This window comes from Ciona intestinalis, chromosome 9, assembly GCF_000224145.3.
Source record: "Ciona intestinalis chromosome 9, KH, whole genome shotgun sequence".
NCBI classification, from domain to species: Eukaryota; Metazoa; Chordata; class Ascidiacea; order Phlebobranchia; family Cionidae; genus Ciona; species Ciona intestinalis.
In genome coordinates this window covers 3350430-3370328 of record NC_020174.2, presented here as the reverse complement: position 1 = coordinate 3370328, position 19899 = coordinate 3350430, and the positions used below count along the sequence as shown (strand labels likewise).

At 36.9% G+C, this 19899-nt stretch overlaps 2 protein-coding genes across 2 annotated transcripts in view; one reads left to right on the top strand and one right to left on the bottom strand.

Moving 5' to 3' along the window:
* Positions 1 to 1303: 1303 nt before the first annotated feature.
* Positions 1304 to 14374, top strand: LOC100178017 (fibrillin-3). Its single transcript, XM_002123419.5, has 23 exons — positions 1304 to 1527; positions 1821 to 2016; positions 2266 to 2438; positions 2734 to 2875; positions 3437 to 3630; positions 4012 to 4128; positions 4194 to 4316; positions 4773 to 4895; positions 5060 to 5194; positions 6043 to 6189; positions 6840 to 6985; positions 7176 to 7266; positions 8978 to 9099; positions 9357 to 9430; positions 9690 to 9765; positions 10183 to 10393; positions 10732 to 10848; positions 11233 to 11355; positions 11741 to 11863; positions 12247 to 12316; positions 12881 to 13053; positions 13367 to 13479; positions 13725 to 14374. The coding sequence occupies exons 1-23, from the start codon at positions 1476 to 1478 to the stop codon at positions 13809 to 13811; spliced, it is 2928 nt and encodes a 975-aa protein (XP_002123455.1). The 5' UTR covers positions 1304 to 1475; the 3' UTR covers positions 13812 to 14374.
* A 490-nt stretch (positions 14375 to 14864) lies between these two features.
* The window catches only part of LOC104266063 (WD repeat-containing protein 86-like), an 8784-nt gene continuing 3749 nt past the window's right edge, over positions 14865 to 19899 (bottom strand). The window contains exons 4-10 of the mRNA XM_026835841.1: positions 18601 to 18803; positions 18179 to 18304; positions 17258 to 17352; positions 16473 to 16608; positions 16314 to 16417; positions 15564 to 16003; positions 14865 to 15279 (exon numbers count right to left, since the gene is read on the bottom strand). Coding sequence (XP_026691642.1) covers positions 14877 to 15279; positions 15564 to 16003; positions 16314 to 16417; positions 16473 to 16608; positions 17258 to 17352; positions 18179 to 18304; positions 18601 to 18803 — 1507 coding nt within the window. The 3' untranslated portion in view covers positions 14865 to 14876. The remainder of the gene's footprint in view (positions 15280 to 15563; positions 16004 to 16313; positions 16418 to 16472; positions 16609 to 17257; positions 17353 to 18178; positions 18305 to 18600; positions 18804 to 19899) is intronic.

Sequence of the window (19899 nt, the reverse complement as noted above, 5' to 3'; positions counted from 1 at the left end):
TATAAGCAATTTGGTAGGACAACGCCACTCAGCGGAACTTCATAACAGACATTTTTGACCAGGGCCATAGAAATATCGCCTCTAGCTATACAGCAGGGTGGGGGAAGACGGGACACCTTTAGCACATAATATCCAAATACCCTAATCATGTTTTAAACAATTAACTACGGTATACGGGAGTCTCGAGAATATGGTTTTATAATTCTTTTAATTAAATGTTTTGTTTTTTTGTTTACCAAATGAGACGAGAAAATAGAATTGCTAGATGTCCAATCTTCCCCCACCCTACAAGTAAAGTTTAGCAGTTATAATAAGCTATAGTAAAGTTTGGGACAAAGTTCAGTAGTTTTACAATGCCACACACTTCGATGGCTCTGTTTTCAACATGTTCCAATTCATTTGCTATGCACGTAGTGCGTTTGTATACTCATTTTGCTTAAATAAATGCAATTATCCATTATTTACTTTGCAGATTTAAAGTACCATTTCCTATTTTGCAAGCACAGAGTAATCCGTTTATAAACATTACATAACAGCCAATGCCCATCCACAGTTTAGTCTGTATGATTCGCGAGGATAAGGTTTTATAATTATTTGAATGTTTTTTGTTTGCTATCAAAACGAGAAAACACAATAAAAAGGTGTCCCATCTTTCCCACGCTACTATAAATCGAATCCCAGCTGTAATTTCATTGTACCAGCAATCACATATTTTGACCACGATTGTTTCAGTAATTAGAGTCCAGTCAAAATTTTCCCCGGAAACAAAACTGGAAATGTTTGTAATCGAATTGTTTCCCTTAACCTCGTCTCACGCAGGTTTGTAGCAATGTTAAAGAAAGAAAGGCGGAAGTTATCACAGCTTTATTCACTCAAGTGAAGTACAGCTTGGTACTAATGGTTTACGTAAGTACAATTCCTTTATTGCTGTTTTCTATTTGCGCGCGTGGAAATGTTATTCCCCATGAGAGGCTATGTGAAAAGGGCAACAGCTATTGCTCAAAAAGAGCAACCCGTTTTATTTGACGGGGAGAAAATTGTGCATCAAGTTGAGTTTCATGCTGTTTCAAAAAGAAGTTTAGAAGTTCGTTTATGATACTAATATAATTGTGTAAAGTGTATAGTAGGGTGGGGGAGACGGGACACATTTATGCACGTTATATCCAAATATCCTGATCGTCACTTAAACAATTAACGGTCTATATGTGTCGCGTGGATACGGTTTATTTATATAATTCTTTAAATGTTCTTTGTTTACTACCAAGTCGGCAAGAAAATAAAATGGAAAAGGTGACCTATCTTCCCCCACCCTATACTCTATAGTTTATTCCATAGCGATGTCCAAACTCAGTACAGTAAAAAGTATTTTCTATATACTAGTGCATGTCAAGTTGTCCCACTTTTAGATAAGTCAGTTAGATTTTTTAGGTAACAGCATCAAGAAGTAATCGGTTTTAACTAAACGAAATTCAATCATGAGGTTCTGTTTACTTAGCTTATTAATTCTGACCTGTTTTACACTCAAAGGTGGGTATATAAATATCATATTCCATTCAAATTGCTCCAACCCAGTAGTCACTAATGGGTTATCGAAATGATCAGGCACACATAAAAAATATAAAACACATATTCCATTCCATATGATAACTCGTAAGCGGGCACAATGTGTTTGAAACAGAACACCCGCGTTTAACGAAGGTCGTTTTCCAGCCACGAGAGGATAAAGCAAGTTACATTCGTTTAACGAATAAATAAATGTAACTTATTTCATTCAAATGGCAACGGATAGGCTTATTTTAACTTTCGGTTTATTTCTATAGAAATACATGGACAGCAAAGTTGCGGCAGGTCAATTACCGTGCCCGTCGGCTCAGAAGATACTATAAGCTCACCAGGATACCCGGCTCCCTACCCTAGCGACAGCAGTTGCACTTACCGCATAATGAGTTCGCCATCATCAAATCACGTCACAATCAGATTTACCAGCTTCCACGTTGAATCTCACCGAAAATGCTCGTCAGTTTAATGTTATGTATAATAGGGCTGGGAAAAATGGGACACATTTTCACTCTATTCTTATCTCATTTGGTAGTGAACAAAGAACATTAAAAGAATTGTAATACTATATCCTCGCGACTCTTATAGACCATTGTTAATTGAAAACACGATCAGGATATTTGGACATTATGTGCCAAAGGTGTCCCATACTCCCCACTCTACTATATATTTTCAACGCAAAGAAATTTTTATTCTTTTTCTGTGCAGTTTCGATTACTTGGCAGTGCACGACGGGCCCTCCACTTCTTCACGACTAATTAAAAAGTTCTGCGGGCCCGAACTTCCCCCTACAATCACCAGCAGTGGGAGCTCTTTAACCATTTATTTTCACTCTGATTCATCTGTTCAGGGAGACGGTTTCGAATTCAGCTACTCCGTTGGTAAACATTTAATAAAGTAGGGTGGGAGAAGATGGGGTACCTTTAGCAGATCATATCCAAATATCCCGATCGTGTTTATAAACAATTAACAACGGTGTATGTGAGTCGTGAGGAAACGGTTTTATAATTCTTTGATTGCTCTTTATTTATTATACCGAATGGGACGAGAAAATAGAATAAAAATATGTACCATCTTACCCCACCCTACTATATGTATGATGCAGTCTATACCTACTATAAACGATATACCATGCTACATAACATAATTGACTTAACATGCTATTTTTTGCAATAGGTTGCACGTACACGTATACAGAAACACATGGCCAGTTTTCTTCGCCTGGTTACCCGTCGGATTATCCACAAAACAGCGACTGTACCTATAACATTCAACCAGCTTCTGGCAACCAAGTTTTGCTACAATTTTTATACTTGGAGTAAATAAAATTTACAACTAGCATATAGTAGGGTGGGGGAAGATGGGACACCTTTTCATTCTATTTTATCGTCACCTTTGGTTGTAAACTAAAAATATTTAAAGAATTATTAAACCGTATGATCATGACTCCGAAAGACCGTTGTTAGTTGTTTAAAACACGATCAGGATATTTAGATATTATGTGCTAAAGGTGTCCCATCTTCCCCCACCCTACTATATAATTTTTAATAGGCGTGCGAAGTCGTACCTATATTTGCCGACTTAAGATATAGCAGTTAATAAAAGTATTCCACAGTGTATAGAACGTATACTTGGAAGAACTGAGGTTTGGGACCAAATAATATGTTTATTTAACAAAGTTTTTCAAATTTGCATCTCTCTCTTTTTTTCAAATTTGTAAACCGAATTTTTTTAGTCCAAAACGGTAGCATTACGTGTTTTAAGCAATCTAACATGAAAAGTTCATTAAAAAAAATCGTTTACTTTAGTTTACACAACGACTGTTTTTCAAATTTGCAAACCGAGTTAGTAAAAATTTAACTTTATTTTCTTGTTTCAGGATAGAAGAGTCTTCGTCCTGCAGCTACGATCGACTGTCATTATACACGGACGCGACGGCCCCTGAAATTTATCGTTTTTGTGGAAGAATGAATCCTTTTAATGTTCTAGTCAGTGCATCGAAGTTTACATTAAAATTCCACTCAGATAGATCCGTATCCAGACCTGGTTTCAGACTGAGTTACAACATTACCCGTAAGTTAGTCCTTGTGTTCACAAATGGTTAGCGCCTGTCTCTCACCCAGAGGTAATGGGTTCAAGGTTCGTCGTTGCTACTATTGTGGCCGTATATGTTCTTGCAAGACACTTAAAGGCAATTGCTCCAACCCAGCGGTCACTAATGAGTTTTCCAAGATATCAGCCACACATAAAAAATCTCCAAAAAATAATCACTCACAAAGTAACTTATATACTTGGTAACTCATAGGCTGACACGAGGTGTATGATACAGAACACCCGTGTATAACGACTATCGTTTTCCGGCCACGCGAGGATAAAGCAAACTACATTCATGGTATAGTACGCAATGTTGGCTTTTATGCACTTGTTTCAAATTTGAATGACATTTTTTATTAGGTGATTGTGAGCACGGCAATGGCGGTTGCGCCCACGACTGTCTAAATATAAGCCCGGGAAGTGTTGAATGCTCATGCAGAAGTGGCTATGAGCTGACCTATGGCTCAAACTGCGTCGGTAAGCATATACACCATTTTCCTTTAATCATTTAAAGACTTGTGATTTTAATAACTGTTTTGCAGATAATAATGAATGCAGCTCAGGAAATCCGTGCCAGGATGTATGTACAAACACTGATGGTTCCTTTTATTGTAGTTGCTCGACGCCGGGCTTTTTACTTTCGCCCGATGGCAGAAACTGTACAGGTATATACCATGGAAGGCGGTTTAGCTTTAAATTCCATTTTCCGCCTTATTTGGTAGTAAACAAAGAATACTTAAAGAATTATAAAACCGTTTCCCCAGGACTCCCATAGACCGTTGTTAATTGCTTTAAACGCCATCAGGATATTCGAATAATTTGCTAAAGGTATCCCATCTTTCCCCACTCTACTATGCAATCATTTTCTTCTGCGGTTTTTAAATACTGATTAATTTTGTCATTAAAATGAATCTCATGTCCGCTTGTACTTCGAGTTATCACGTTCCTAATTTTGGGTTGTTGTTAGTAGTTTTTCTTCTGTATCACGGCAGCTGTAAACACCTGTAATTAAACTCATTATTAAAAACTGACAAAATAAACCCCGAAACATAAAAAAAACATACCCCCTTTCCATTATTTTTGGGTTTTTAAACTTTGTTTTTAACACCTCTGTCCTACAGATATGTCGTGTAAGAAGTCAAATGGTGGATGTGCACATACGTGTCTTCCTGCGGGCAATGCTCATTACTACTGCGGTTGCCACCATGGATATGTACTAGCACCTGACGCACACAACTGTACAGGTAACTTTGGGCTTCAGGTTAACAGAAAAAAGAAAAAAAAAGTGAACAAAAAAAGAGTTTTGGGTTGGCAGAAAAAAAGAAAGAGAAAAAAGAGTTTTGGGTTTAGAAAAAAAGAAAAAAGAAATTTGGGTTCATCGATTTTTTAAGTTTTAATAACTGTTTAGATATTAATGAATGCACTACTGATGATGCTACACTTGTACACAAATGTGAACACCATTGCGTCAACGAGGCAGGATCTTACTTTTGTACCTGTAACAGCGGATACGTGGTCAGTTCTAATGGAAGGACATGCGAAGGTATACTTGTATTATTTTCAAAAAAAGAAAATAATTTTTTATATTATTAATATTATTAATTATAATATTAATAAGTCTTATTTGTCTCCTCTATTACATTAGCGAAGGTTTCAAAATATTTTTAACGAACAGAAGGATATACAGCGACAAAACCACAGTTGATAAAACACGCTTACAGTTAAAAATATTTTTACATTTAATTGTAAGAAAATAAACGTGGTCGCTACACCTAGCAGACAAACAAGCCATTTATGTTTAATTTATTTTCAAGTTAAGCTTTTAATAGAAACAAAAGTGTGCGTAAACACAAGACCCGTACAATTAAGGGAGTCGGCTTTAAAGGATTGATTCAATGTAACTTATACCCTTTTTGCATGGTCACATTTATGTGCGTAAGTACTCGCATATTCACTCGCAAACGCTTATGACGTTATGCGTGTTAACTTTGTTTTTGCGAGTAAATATGCGAGTACTTACGCGCATAAAAGTGACCATGCAAAAAGGTTATTATACTTTATCCTCGCGTGGCTGGAAAACGACAGTCGTTAGAACACGGGTGTTCTGTTTCATATACACCTCATGCTAGCTTACGAGTTACCATGTATATGTAACTTTGTAGGACGTAGGTGATTTTTTTATATGTGTGGCTGATAATTTGGGCAACCCATTAGTAACCACTGGGTTGGAGCAACTGTCGTTAAGGTATTGCCCAATGGTACATACGCCCACAATAGTAGCAGTGACGAACCTTGAACCCGCTACCTCTGGGTTATAGAGGCAGGCGCGCTAACCACTTGGCACCGGACTGTTGACCCAAAGACTAAGTCATACATAACTGTTTTTTAAAGATGTTGACGAATGTCCTAACCATGAGGACACATGCGACCACCAATGCAAGAACGTTCCCGGTGGTTGGGAGTGCTCGTGTTACAGCGGATTTAAAGTTGATCCCGAAAATCCGCACATGTGCGTTGATGTTGATGAATGTGCAGAAGGTAATGAAACATTTACTACTGTGGGGTAAGATGGGACAGCTTTAGCACATAGTCCAAACATCCTGGTCGTGTTTGAACAACTAACAACGGTCTATGGGAGTCGTGAAGATATGGTTTTATAATTCTTTGAATGTTCTTTGTTTACTGCCAAATGATACGAGAAAATAGAATTGAAAATGTGTCCCATCTACCCTTACCCTACTACATATTGTTGGATTTTTATCTCTTCGATTATGATAACGAAGATCTGTTTATTATGAACAACGAAAAGTAGTGTGTTGCTGGCAAAAGGTTAGTCGTTAAAACACATTATGTAACTTGCTTTATTCTCACGTAACCGAAAAACAATCGTTATAACACAAGTGTTTCGTTTGATACACTTTGTGCCAGCTTCAAAACTGTTCTGTTACTTCTGCTACCAGGCATAGTATAAATAACTTCAGTGGCTTTTCTGGTATTAAAACGTAGTGTATTCCTAAAGTTATTGTCTGACATACAGCGAGACTTGTGTTCCCCATTATCTGATGAGTTCTCGCCGTATGGCAAAAAAACCTTGGAAATACACTACGTTTTTATACCAGATGAGCCACTAAAATATTATTTACAAATTGTTGTTCAGAAAAGGGAATACGAACGAACTTTTTTAACAGGTCTTGCTCCTGCTGCATGCACGACTTGTTGGAACAGCGAGGGTTCGTATCAATGTCTGTGTTCGGATGGTTTTAACCCTAATGATGATAACACTGACTGCATTGATGTTAACGAATGTATGGACCGCAACGGAGGGTGCGAACAGGTAATGGCAAAGTTTTCGCTTTGAATAGATGAATGAATGTAATTTGCTTTATCCTCGCGTAACCGAAAACTACAGTCGTTATAACACGAATGTTCTGTTTCATACGTCTCGTATACCAGCTTACGAGTTACGTAACTTTATGGGTTAAAATACAACTGTTAACTACTTAAAACTAAACATTAAATCGTAGGTATGCTTAAACACACCTGGCTCAATGAAATGTGCATGCTTCAGTGGATACGAACCTCCAAGCAACAACTCCGTTTCTTGTAATGACATCAGTAAGTACACTCCATTTAAATATAGTAAGGTGGGGTAATATGGAACACCGTTTCATTCTATTTCCTCATCCCATTTGGTAGTAAACAAAACACATACAAAGAATTATAAAACCGTATTCTCACGACTACCACAGACCGTTGTTATTTGTTTAAAACACGATATAAGGATATATTTGGATATTATGTGCTAAAGGTATCCCGTCTTCCCCCACCTTACTTATACTACCTATATACTATATAACAAGTTTTATCCTGACGCGACAGGGCAGCGACAGCTAGGGCAACGACAGTCGTTATAACACGGGTGTTCAGTTTTGTGCACCTCGTACCAGCTCCAGGTTGCCACGCATGTATTTTTGTTACCAACTATTTTTCTGTGAAAATATTTTTTCTATTTTTTTTTTCGTTTTTTTTCCCTGTTGGTTGATCAGAAGTTATCAAAATAATTAAATAGCGCTGCACGAATATACATGACATTTTGTAACGCCAGCAGAAATAGAATGACTCATTATAATGTGTGCCAAAACGTTTTATATATTTTGTCAAATATTTGTCATCTACATTGAGTAGGTAAACCAACCTTGACCTTACCTTGAAAAATATCACGCGGTTAATCCATGATCTCCACGTGGTAGGGTGCAACCAATATGTGATGAAGTAATTTATTTAAGTTCAACGACCTAAACCGATAGGCATCTACCACATAAAACGCGATAAAATATCACAAGCTAAAGCAACGCTATATATAGTAGGGTGGTGGTAGATAGGAAACATTTTCATTATATTTTCTCGTCCCATTTGGTAGTAAATCAAAGAAAATTCAAAGAATTCTTAAACCGTATTCTCAGAACTCCAATAGACCGTTGTTAATTGATTAAAACACGATCAGAATATTTGGATATTATATGCTAAAGGTGTCCCATCTCCCTCACCTTTTACTATACCAAAGTAACTTCTACAATAGCAACTAAACTAAACAAAGTTGAATGTCTATACAAACAAATATTACACGATAACACATCACAATCTAAAGTAACGCTATATATCAAAGTAAAAGCGCTATACCAAAGCCAGTCCTATAATAGCAACTAAACTAAATGAAATTGGCAACTGGCACACAACACCCTTTAGCTCATAATATCCAAGTATCCTGATCTTGGTTTAAACAATTAACAACGGTCTATATAGGAGTCGTGAGGATACCATTTAATAGTTCTTTGAATGGTTTATTATTACCAAATGGGGCGAGAAAATGGAATAAAAAAATGTCCCATCTTCCCCCACCCTACTATACCTCACAACCTAAAGGAACGCTGTATACCAAAATAAATGCTATATAATAACAACTAAACTAAACTGAACTGCTAGTAATTCGCGTACAACACGAATGGCGTACAACACAACTTAACAAAAACGTTGATTACTCGGCGCTGCAGAAATATAAAGGCGCCGGAATGCTATACACAGGGAGGCGAGGTAGCGAGTGAAGTACTGCCACATAGGTGATGGGGGAGATATAGGTAACCTTTAGCACATAATATCCAAATATTATGATCAAGTTTTGAACAATTAACAACGGTCTAATAGGAGCCGAGAGAACACAGTATTATAAGTCTTTGAACGTTCTTTGTTTACTACCAAATGGGACGAGAAAATGGTATAAAAAGATGTCCCATCTTCTCCCACCCTATAATATGTTCTCTTGTTTCAGATGAGTGCGCACCAAACAATGGCCAAGGACCGTGCGACCACTTTTGTGAAAACTTGGACGGATCTTTTCGATGTCTTTGCATCGGGGGTTATAGCCTTTTGGAAAGCGGTCTGGAATGTCAGGTTTGCATATTGCTTTTTACATATAGTGATTAACCCTTTAACTGCGGCCTAATTTTTTAGAAGTTTTTAGAATTTTTTTAAATTAGGTTTCACCTAATTTTTGCAGCCAAAGTGTAGCAGTTAGAGCAAAACATGCTATAGAAAGTTTGAAGCTTAATAAATTGTCTTCAACGTCATTGTTTTAATTTTTTGATGACGTCATCAAAATCATGATGATGTCATAATGAATATCAATGGTTATATATCTTAAACAACAGGATATTAACGAATGCGAACACATTGCCAACTGTCAACAACAATGCGTCAATCAACCAGGCTCTTATTTCTGCAGGTATATATTTTAAGATTACCCAACAAAGCTGTTAGTTACTCACATATATATAGTAGGGTGGAGGTAGATGGGACACCTTTTTATTTTATTTAATTCGTCTTATGTGGTAGTAAACAAAAAACATTCAAAGAATTATAAAACCGTATCCCCAAGACTCCCATAGACCGTTGTTAATTGTTTTAAACACGATCGGGATATTTGAATATTATGTGCTAAAGGTATCTCGTATTACCCCACTGTACTCCATTTTACTTTTCAGGTGCTTTGAAGGGTACCATGAGGTAAACGGAACTTGTACAGACATCGATGAATGCTTGACCACTCCTTGCGACGCGGTATGATATAGAGTATTATTTTAAATGTAGTTTGTTAAATGTGTTTAGTTTACACTACCGATACTTTTTGAATGTATGAATGAATGTAACTTACTTTATTCTCGCGTGGCCGGAACACGCCAGTCGTTAAACACGGGTGTTATGTTTCATATACTTCGTGCTAGCTTATAAGTTACCAAGTATGTTACTTTGTAGGTGATTTTTTTTGAGGATTTTTTATGTCTGATAATTTGAAAAACCAATAAGTCACCACTGGGCTGCATCAATTGCCATTAAGTGTTTTGTCCAAGGACACAAACGCCAAAACTGCTAGCAGTGAAGAGCCTTGAACCCATTACCTCTGGGTTACAGGCAGGCGCGCTAATCAACTGTGTAACAGCGCCGGTTTTTGAGCGCTAACATCTTATTTTAATACAGCTGGCTACATGCAGTAACACTATAGGAAGTTTTACATGCTCGTGCCCAACTGGTTACTTGGTTGAGAACGTCACCATATGCAGCGACGTTAACGAGTGCAGCATGGATCAGAATGAACACGGTTGTTCACAAGAATGTGTCAACAATCCAGGCTCCTACACTTGCGAATGCCGAATTGGTTATTCAAAAATTGGGGACAAGGGATGCATTGGTACGTGGGATTAGTATGGTCTAAGAAGTGGTTTAAATAATATAGTAGTGGGGGGAAGATGGGATAGCTTTTCACTCTATTTACTCGTCTCATTTGGTAGTTCAAAGAGAAGATTCAAAGAAATATAAAACCGTATCCTCACGACTCCCATAGACTGTTGTTGATTGTTTTAAACACGATCAGGATATTTGGATATTATGTGCTAAAGATGTCCCATCTTCCCCCACCTTACTATTTTATTTTTTTTAAGATATAAAAAGAAAAAACAGTTCGTGCAAGACAAACGCATTATGGATTTAAATATTAGTTTAAATAATAAAATATTGTTTTTTTTAAAGACATAAATGAATGCCAAAATAGTCCGTGCCAACATAACTGCGAAAACACGATCGGGAGTTTTGTGTGCAGCTGCAGACAAGGATACTATTTAATCGGAGATGGAATGCAATGCAGCGGTATATCTAACATTTGGATTATTTAGTGAATGTAACTTACTTTATCCTCACGTGGCCGGGAAACGACAGTCGTTATAACACGAGTGTTATGTTTCATACACCTCGTGCCAGCTTACGAGTTACCAAGTTTGTGTTACTTTGGGTGATTATATTTTTTGTTTTTTTTTTAAATTTTTTTGTGTGACTGATAATTTGGACAACCTATTAGTGACCATTGGGTTAGAGCTTAAGTGTCTTGCTCAAGGACACATACGCCCACAATGGTAGCAACCACGAGTCCTGAACCCATTACCTCTTGGTCAAAAGCAGGCGTGCTAACCAACTGTACGAAAAGGCACCATTTAATAGAAAAACGCCGCTCATTTTACTTCGTCATTTTTTCAGATGTCGATGAGTGCACTGACGAACTACACAGATGCGCTCAAGTATGTGTCAATGAAATAGGTCGCCACAGCTGTGCGTGCAATCCTGGTTATTTGCTCAATGCAGACAACACTACGTGCTCAGGTTCGTTAACATTTGGTTTAATTCAGTTGTTATATTTTCTTCAAACAATTGTTAAAATAATTTTAAAACGTTTTTGTTTTTACTTTCAAAATAATTGCATATATAGTAAGGTGGGGTAGGATGAGACACATATATAGCACATAATATCCAAATATCCGGATCGTGTTTCAAACAATTAACAACGGTCCATGGGAGTTGTAAGAATACGAATTTCTATTTCTTTAAAAAAAATTTCGTTAACTACAAAATTTGTTTTTAACTATTATTATCAATGTTTTCACAACTGTTGTTTTGTCGCTATATCCTTTCTTTCGTTTAAAATATTTCGAAATCTTCGCTAACGTAATTAAAGAGACGAATAAAGTTATTATTATTTTTTCTCTAGATATCGATGAATGCGACAGTGGTGCCGGGGGGTGTTCTGACGGTTGCATTAATTCCGTTGGTTCGTATTGGTGTTACTGCGCTAATGGTTTTCAATTGGACAGTGACAACAAAACATGTGTCGGTAAGTCTATAATTATATTCTATAGTGGAGTGGGCATTTCAACTTTAGCACATAATACCCAAGCACCCTGATCGTGTTTTTTTTAAAAAACAACGTTCTATGGAAGCCGTGAATAAGAATGTTTTATAGTAAAGTGGGGTAAGACGGGACACCTTTAGCACATATTATCCAAATATCCTGAACGTATTGACAGTTAACAATGGTCTATGAGAGTCGAGAATACGGTTTTATAATTCTTTAAATGTTCTTTGTTTACAACCAAATGGACCGATAAAGTAGAATGAAAAGGTGTTCCATCTTCCCCCACACTAATATCTAGTTTTTCAAGAGTTCCCGTCTCTCATATGGAAATTTTAATTGAACTAAACGTTTGGTTGTTTCAGACACCAACGAATGCCTTCACAACAATGGTAACTGTCAGCATATTTGCACCAACAACAATGGGAGCTACACGTAAGTGGAATAGTTTCCGTTATTTTGAGTATATATTGATTTCGAATTAATCGAATAAAAATATAAATGTAACAAGCCATCGTCGGAAGTTATAACACGTATATTCTAACTCATACACATCGTGCCTGCTCACAAGTTTCCACATAAGTAACATTATAACTGATTTATTGTGTCTTTGTGTCGTATAGAGTATTATGTACAAATCTTAATAAATTCCTTGACATTTTAGTAGCATATTAAGCTAAAAGTTAAATATTACTACGTGCAGTATAGCTGCCTTTAACACAGAGGTGATGGGTTCAAGGCTCGTCGCTGCTACCTTTGTGGGCCTATTTGTTCTTAGGCAAGACACTTAACAATAAATGTTCCAAACTAGTGGTCACTAATGAGTTGTCTAAATTATTACCCATTTATAAAATACACAAACACAAAGTTATATCCTAGGTAACTGTTAAACTGGCATGAGGTGTATGAAAATAACACCCGTGGTATTACAACTATCGTTTTCCGACCACGCTAGAATAAAGCAAGTTACATTCATTCAATAAAACAAAAATTCTTTAGGTGTGGCTGCGAATCTGGCTTTCAGTTTAACGGAACGCATGGCTGTTCTGATATCGACGAATGTGCAACTAGTAATGGCATGTGCTCCCAGCAATGTGTCAATCAACCTGGCTCGTACGTTTGCCAATGTGAACCGAATTTCAAATTATCTGCAGACAACCATACTTGTGAACGTAAGTTTTTGCATTTATTTAATTCAAGCTTGTTAGCCTCCATCCCAGAGGTAATGGATTCAAGGCTTGTCTCTGCTACCATTGTGGGCGTATGTGTCTTTGGGCAAGACACTTAACGGCAATTGCTCCAACTCAGTGTTCACTAATAGGTTGTCCAAATTATAAGCCACATATAAAAAATGAACCCCCACCCCGAAAGAAAATTACCACCCACAAAGTAACATATATATGGTAACTCGTAAGCTGGTACGAAGTGTATATAAAAGTCGCGCATGCTTACATATTGTAAAATCTATAAAAAAAATTTCTTTAGATTGTCCAACGTGTGAACAGTTTGAAACCTTAGCAAGCGACGTGGGAAACCTCAAGTCGAATGTATCTGTCGTTGCTCAACTGACCAACAGTAATATGAGACTCAGTGCTAAGGTTAGTATGCACGTATATATAGTAGGGCGGGGAAAGATGGGACACCTTTATCGCACAATATCCAAATATCCTGATCGCGTTTAAACAATTAACAACGGTCTATGGGAGTCGTGAGGATACGGTTTTAAAATTTTTTGAATGTTTTTTGTTTACTACCAAATGTGATAAAGAAAAGAATAAAAAGTTGTCCCACCCCAACCCTACTATACAACAACTTCATTTGCGTTAATTCGTATATTTTCCAGGTCGCTCAGCTGGAATCTCGCATTGCTCAGTTAGAATTAACAATAAATGGTGGCGAACGAAGACCACCTCTGCCCTCCCATCCCTAGAACATCTCTCTCTATATATATATATTATATATAGGGCTTCACGAAAAACAACGGAAAGTGCCATGTCATGTATTTAAACCATAACTATATATTACAATAACAGAATACATTTTACAGTGTACAGAATTGATTGTGTATGCCGCAGACAGTAGGTGACTATAATCTGTAAAGTGAAAATTTAATTGTGCTTTTTGGACTGTATATAATAGTGTGGGGGAAGAGGGGACACCTTTTGTGTTTTTTTTCGACTCATTTGGTAGTAAACAAAGAACATTTAAAGCGTTATAAAACCGTATCCTCACGAGTTCCATAAATTGTTGTTACATTTTTAAAATACGATCAGGATATTTGGATATTACGTGCTAAAGTTGTCCCGTCTTACCCCACAGAACTATATTCGATTCTTATTCACAAGCAAAACACCGTTTTGAACTATATGTTCAAACGTATAAAACCATTTCAATGCTTACTACATTTGTAAATAAAAACAAAACAATTTGTCATTTTATATAATCTTTAAAAAGCGGCAAAATCTGGGAAAATAAAGTTTTTCGTATAACGCTACATTGAGGTTTTGCTTCGAAGATGAACGGATTACATCTTTCATCAGCGAGCAGCATATATACACTCACAGTGACAGCAACAACAATAACGTAATTCTACAAATATATCCGCATTTTATATTTTATCGCCATTTTAGGACTTTATAGGCAGTCAAAACCATAGAAATTGTATAGCAGAGTGGGGAAGATGGGACATCTTTTTGACATAATATCAAAATATACGGATTATGTTATGAACAATTAACAACGGTCTATAGGGGTTGGGAGGATACGGTTTAATAGTTCTTTGAAAGTTCTTTGCTTACTACTAAATAGGACGAGAAAAAAATAGGTGTCCCATCATTCCCCACTCTACTATATTTTAAAAGAATTTCCATGGCTTTGGGAGAGTGCTCTAACATAGCGGCAACATTAGGTCATTACCTGAGAAATTGCATTGGGAAAAGCTGACTGTCTGTAACCTGCAGTTATTATACTGAAAGTTTTTTTTTTGGAAATGAAATTATACCATGTCTAAAATTTCCCTTTCCAGCTGCTTGCGTTCGTTTTCAGTTCTCGTGTTTTTTGATTGTTTATTTTGGGCTTTGATCGGGCTTGTGGGGCTTTGGTAATCAAACTGCCAGTCATGTATTGTACCCGATGTCATGGAAAGAGATGGAGAGAAGGAAACCGAACCTTTTTTCTTGGACTTAAACCTCGTTAACACTTCGTCGTTATGTGACGTTATGGGAGACGAAGCAAGACTCTCACTGCTTCGGTACCCGCTTGTACCAGATGAAGTCTCGGCACCGATCATATGATTTTGCTCGTCTACGTGGCTTAGTTCAGACCTGTTGCCTTGAGATGATTGCGGCAAACTCCGGCGCGGAGAATTGGACCATAATTTATCCGGTCTTGAAGATTGGCTGTAGTTAAATACGGTTTGTTAAATAGTAGGGTGGGGAAGATGGGACACCTTTAGCACATGATACCCAAATATCCGGATCGTGGTTTAAAACAATAAACGTTATATAAGAGTCGTGAGGATACAGTTATACAAACCTTTAAATGTGCTTTGTGCACTACCAAATGAGACAAAAAAAAAGAATGAAAAGTTGTCCCATCTTAACCCACGCTACTATAATTGTATAAATTTTAGTTAATGTTCAGATGCATTAAATATTATTATGCTACCATAATACTTAACAACCTTGAAGAAGGTATGGCGTAAGCTTCTGTAGATTCTTCATTAGATGTCGGTTTCAACATATCATCAAAGTTGTTGTTGTTGTTGTTAATGTTAGATTCGGACTCGTTTGTCGGCACGACACGAGCATTACGATTGCGTCTTGTTTTTCTATAACTTGTTTCTTTTCTTGCGCCATGATCACGTTCATTGTTTACTTTGCTTTTTATTTTACTCATTACACTGTCTTCTAGCATTAAGTTATCAGTATTGCTGTCTACTTCTCTGGGTTCAGTATTTGCAGTAGCAGGCGTGTCAATGGAATCATTTCGATTTCTTAACGAAGCGACAGAGTTACCGGGAGAGGACATGTCTTCTGTGACGTGATCCTTCAACAGATCTTTCGTGTTCCATATTTTGATACTGCCATCGTAAGATCCGCTTAATAATGTATCTTCTAATGTCTGGTAACAAAAGGGGAAACACAGATATCTAAATTAGTTTATATTATATCTACACACAATTTTTAAATACATAATAAACATACAGTAGGGTGGGGGTAGATGGGACACTTTTTCATTCTATTTTCTCGACTCAATTGGCAGTAAACAAAGAACATTCAAAGAATTATATAACCGTATCCTCACTACCCCAATATACCTCTGTTAGTTGTTTAAAATACGATCAGGATATTTAGGTAATATGCACTAAAGGTGTCCCATTTTTTCCTATACTACTATATAAAATTAACATCTTTTTTCGTACACTCCTCACCATAAGACAGTTGACAAGATACTTGTGCCCTCGGTAAGTTCTTTTTAAATGTCCCGATTTTGAGTCAAAAGCTCGGACGCAGCTGTCCCCAGAAGCCGTAAAAACTGAAGAAAAATTGCTTAAAAATTTATCCAAAATTGATTTTTTTTATTTCATTACCAATTCCTCGTTGGTACTTCATGTCGGATATCATATGTTCGTGGCCAACGTATTTTCTAGTTGTGTCACCGAATTCTGCAACCCAACACCGAGCTGTAGAGTCGACGCTCGCGCTATAAAGGAGTCTGTTGCTCAACTGAAAATAAGAACAAATAAATAAGTGTGACTCGCTGTTTTTACGTTGTAAAAATTACTATTTTTAACTTGAATATAGTAGGGTTGGGGAAGATGGGACACCTTTTTATTCCATTTCCTCGCTCCATTTGGTAGTAAACAAAGAACATTTAATGAATTATAAAATGTATCTTTACGACTTTCATAGACCGTTGTTAATTGTTTAAAACACGATCAGGATGTTTGAATATCATGTGCTAAAGGTGTCCCAACTTACCCCACCCTACTATATATTGGTGACTTATATTGTAATCATAACCAATACCAAACGACTCGTAAACGCACTTTATTGTATATGTCTGTATAAATGTAGCTCTTGCCCTCGCGTGGTCGAAAAGTGACATTCGTTATAACACGGGTGTTCTGTTTTATACACCTCGTGCTGTGTGGGGGCTTATTACTGTGGCTGACAATTTGGACAGCCATAGATTAGGCATGACTGGGTTGAAGCAATTACTGTTAAGCGTCTTGCCTAAGGACACATACGCCCACAATGGTAGCAGAACATTAGTTAAATTAAAATTTCATAAAATATATTTACACCGTACTAAACATAGACATCGAAACAGATAAAATATCTTTACACCGTATTAAAAATGAATTTTAGCTACCTGTAAACAAATTACAGATCCTTCATGTCCTTTGAAAGTTTTCAGGATTTCACCGCTGGATAAATTCCATTTCCTTATTGTGTTGTCGCTTGAACCTAAACACAGAACAAAGTATAAATTGCTCACTATGGCAATTGTTAAAGGGTTCAAATTTGAATACATTATTATGAACTACAACCCAAAAGGCTCGAATATTTCTTTGTATACACCCGTGTAATAAGTCAGTAGGTTCTCGAACTGAGAGGCTGTATTTTGGAATCGTTGAATAATTTATAAAATACGCTTTATTTGACCACATATATAGTTCAGCTCAATACGACGGAGATGAAAAGCGATGCTTTGTTTGGTAGTGTCACCATTTCGAATGTTTATAATAATGTAACCATGTCGAAATACAGCCTGGCTGTGACCTGCTAAATCCTATAATTCCATACACGCCCATATACATATATAGCAGAATAATATAGTAGTTTGGGGTAACTAGAGGGCTGTCTTTATATTTTTTTATCGTTCTATTTGGTAGTAAACAAAGAATATTTACAGAATTATATAACCGTATCCCCAGGGTTCTAAAAGAGGTTTTTAATTGTTTAAAACACGTTTGGGAAATATATGGGAAATTGGGTGCTAACATGATCCATCTTACCCAGTATATACCATTTCTATATTTAGAAGGAAGATGGGACCCTTTTTATTCCACTTTTACGTCCCATTTGGTAGTAAACAAAAACATTCAAAGAATTATAAAACCGTATCCTCGCGACTCCCATAGACCGTTGTTAATTGTTTAAAACACCATCGGAATATTTGGATATTATGTGCTAAAGGTGTCACATCTTTCCCCACCCTATTATATAGACCTATGCATAAGATCAAACTATTTCCCTTTCCATTTTTATTAATCTAAAACAATAGTTGTACCTGTAAACAAAAGCTTTTTTTCTGCATCGACGACCAAGCACAGAACCGCTCCTTTGTGTCCTCGGAAGGAGCGGAGTTGACTCCCGCTCCCAACGTCCCACATCCGAGCTGTGTTGTCCATTGATCCTTTTATTAATAACAATTGTTTAGTAAGTAGAGTGGGGGAGATGGGATAAAGAGGGGGAAGATGGGATTCATCATTAGGACATAATATTAAAATATTCTGATCAAGTTTTAAACAATTAACAACGGTCTATGGTAGTCGTGAGAATACGATTTTATAATTCTTTGAATATTTTTTGTTTACTGCCAAATGAGACGAAAAAATAAAATGAAAAGGTTACCGTCTTCCTCCACCCTACTATATTTCAAAAAAGAAATCTAATATTTCGGAAAAGGAGTTACATTTCGGAAAGCATTACCTGTCACAATGCCACCGACACTGTTGTCGTTTCCACTTTCTAATTGACTCCCATGTACGTAGCATATGGGGAGAACGCTTTTACTGTGGCCTTTAAAAACGTGGCAGACTTCGCCACTGCGTAAGTTCCAACACATTACCAAACTATCGTAGGAGGTGGTGAAAAGATTTTCGTCTTGTACAAGTAGTCGGTTCACTGTACCGCTGAGAAATATAAAGCAGAGTTAGAATAATAATAATAATGGTGGCGACTTATTTATTCCTCTGGGGTGGGACAAATAGGTAAAATTGCACGGGCCTCGTATTGCGTATAGTAGGGTGGGGAAAGACGGGACACCTTTAGCACGCAATGTTTAAATATCTTGATCGTGTTTTAAACAATTAGCAACGGTCTATAGAGTTGTGAGAATATAGTTTTATAATTCTTTGAATGTTCTTTGTTTACTGCCAATTAAGCCGAGAATATAGAATGAAAAGGTGTCCCATCTTCCACCACCCTAACTTTGTGGCAATATAGTACTAGTGCGAGGTAATGGGCCAATTCTGGCCTAAATCCAGGACCCATGGTGTGCCACATTGAAGGATCTTACTCACACAGAATAGAAAAAATACTACAATAGCACCCTGGGTGTTGGGGTAATGGGCCAATCCTGGCCTAAATCTAGTACCCATGGCTGGCCAGGCAGCGGGACTTAACCCACATAGAATAGAAATGGGGTAAGATGGATACCGTTAGAACATAATATCTCATAAAACCTCATCGTTTTTAACAGCGCTTAAATTAACAGCGCTCTTTTAGAATCATGGTGACACGGTTATATAATTCTGTATAGATCTTTGTTTACTAGCAAATGGGGCGACAAAAGAGAAGGAAAATGTGGGCCGTTTTACGCCAACATAACATACAGTAGGGTGGGGAAAGACCAGGCACCTTTAGCACACAACACCTAAATATCCTAATCGTGTTTTAAACAATTGACAACGGTCTATAGGAACTGCAAGGATACGGTTTTATAATTCTTTAAATGCTTTTTTTGTTTACTAGCAAATGGAACGAGAAAATAGAATAAAAAGGTGTCCTATCTTTCCCCACCCTACTATGTATTCAGACCGAATATCGTCAGGTTAATGAACATGTTGATTGTTTATGTATTTTAATATTGCGTATACTTTAGCTTAACCACTTCAGCACACTTTACATTTAAAAAGTTGAGTATAACCTCATTAATAAAAAAATTCATATTTCGTCATTAGTTATGGAAAAACTAGAAAAAAATATGGGGGATCCTCCTAGAGCTCG

Coding starts and splice junctions, on each gene's coding strand:
- LOC100178017 (XM_002123419.5), top strand. CDS start 1,476: ATGAGGTTCTGTTTACTTAGCTTATTAATTCTGACCTGTTTTACACTC. Junction 1,528..1,820: donor GACCTGTTTTACACTCAAAG/GTGGGTATATAA, acceptor TTATTTCTATAG/AAATACATGGACAGCAAAGT. Junction 11,864..12,246: donor TGACAACAAAACATGTGTCG/GTAAGTCTATAA, acceptor TGGTTGTTTCAG/ACACCAACGAATGCCTTCAC.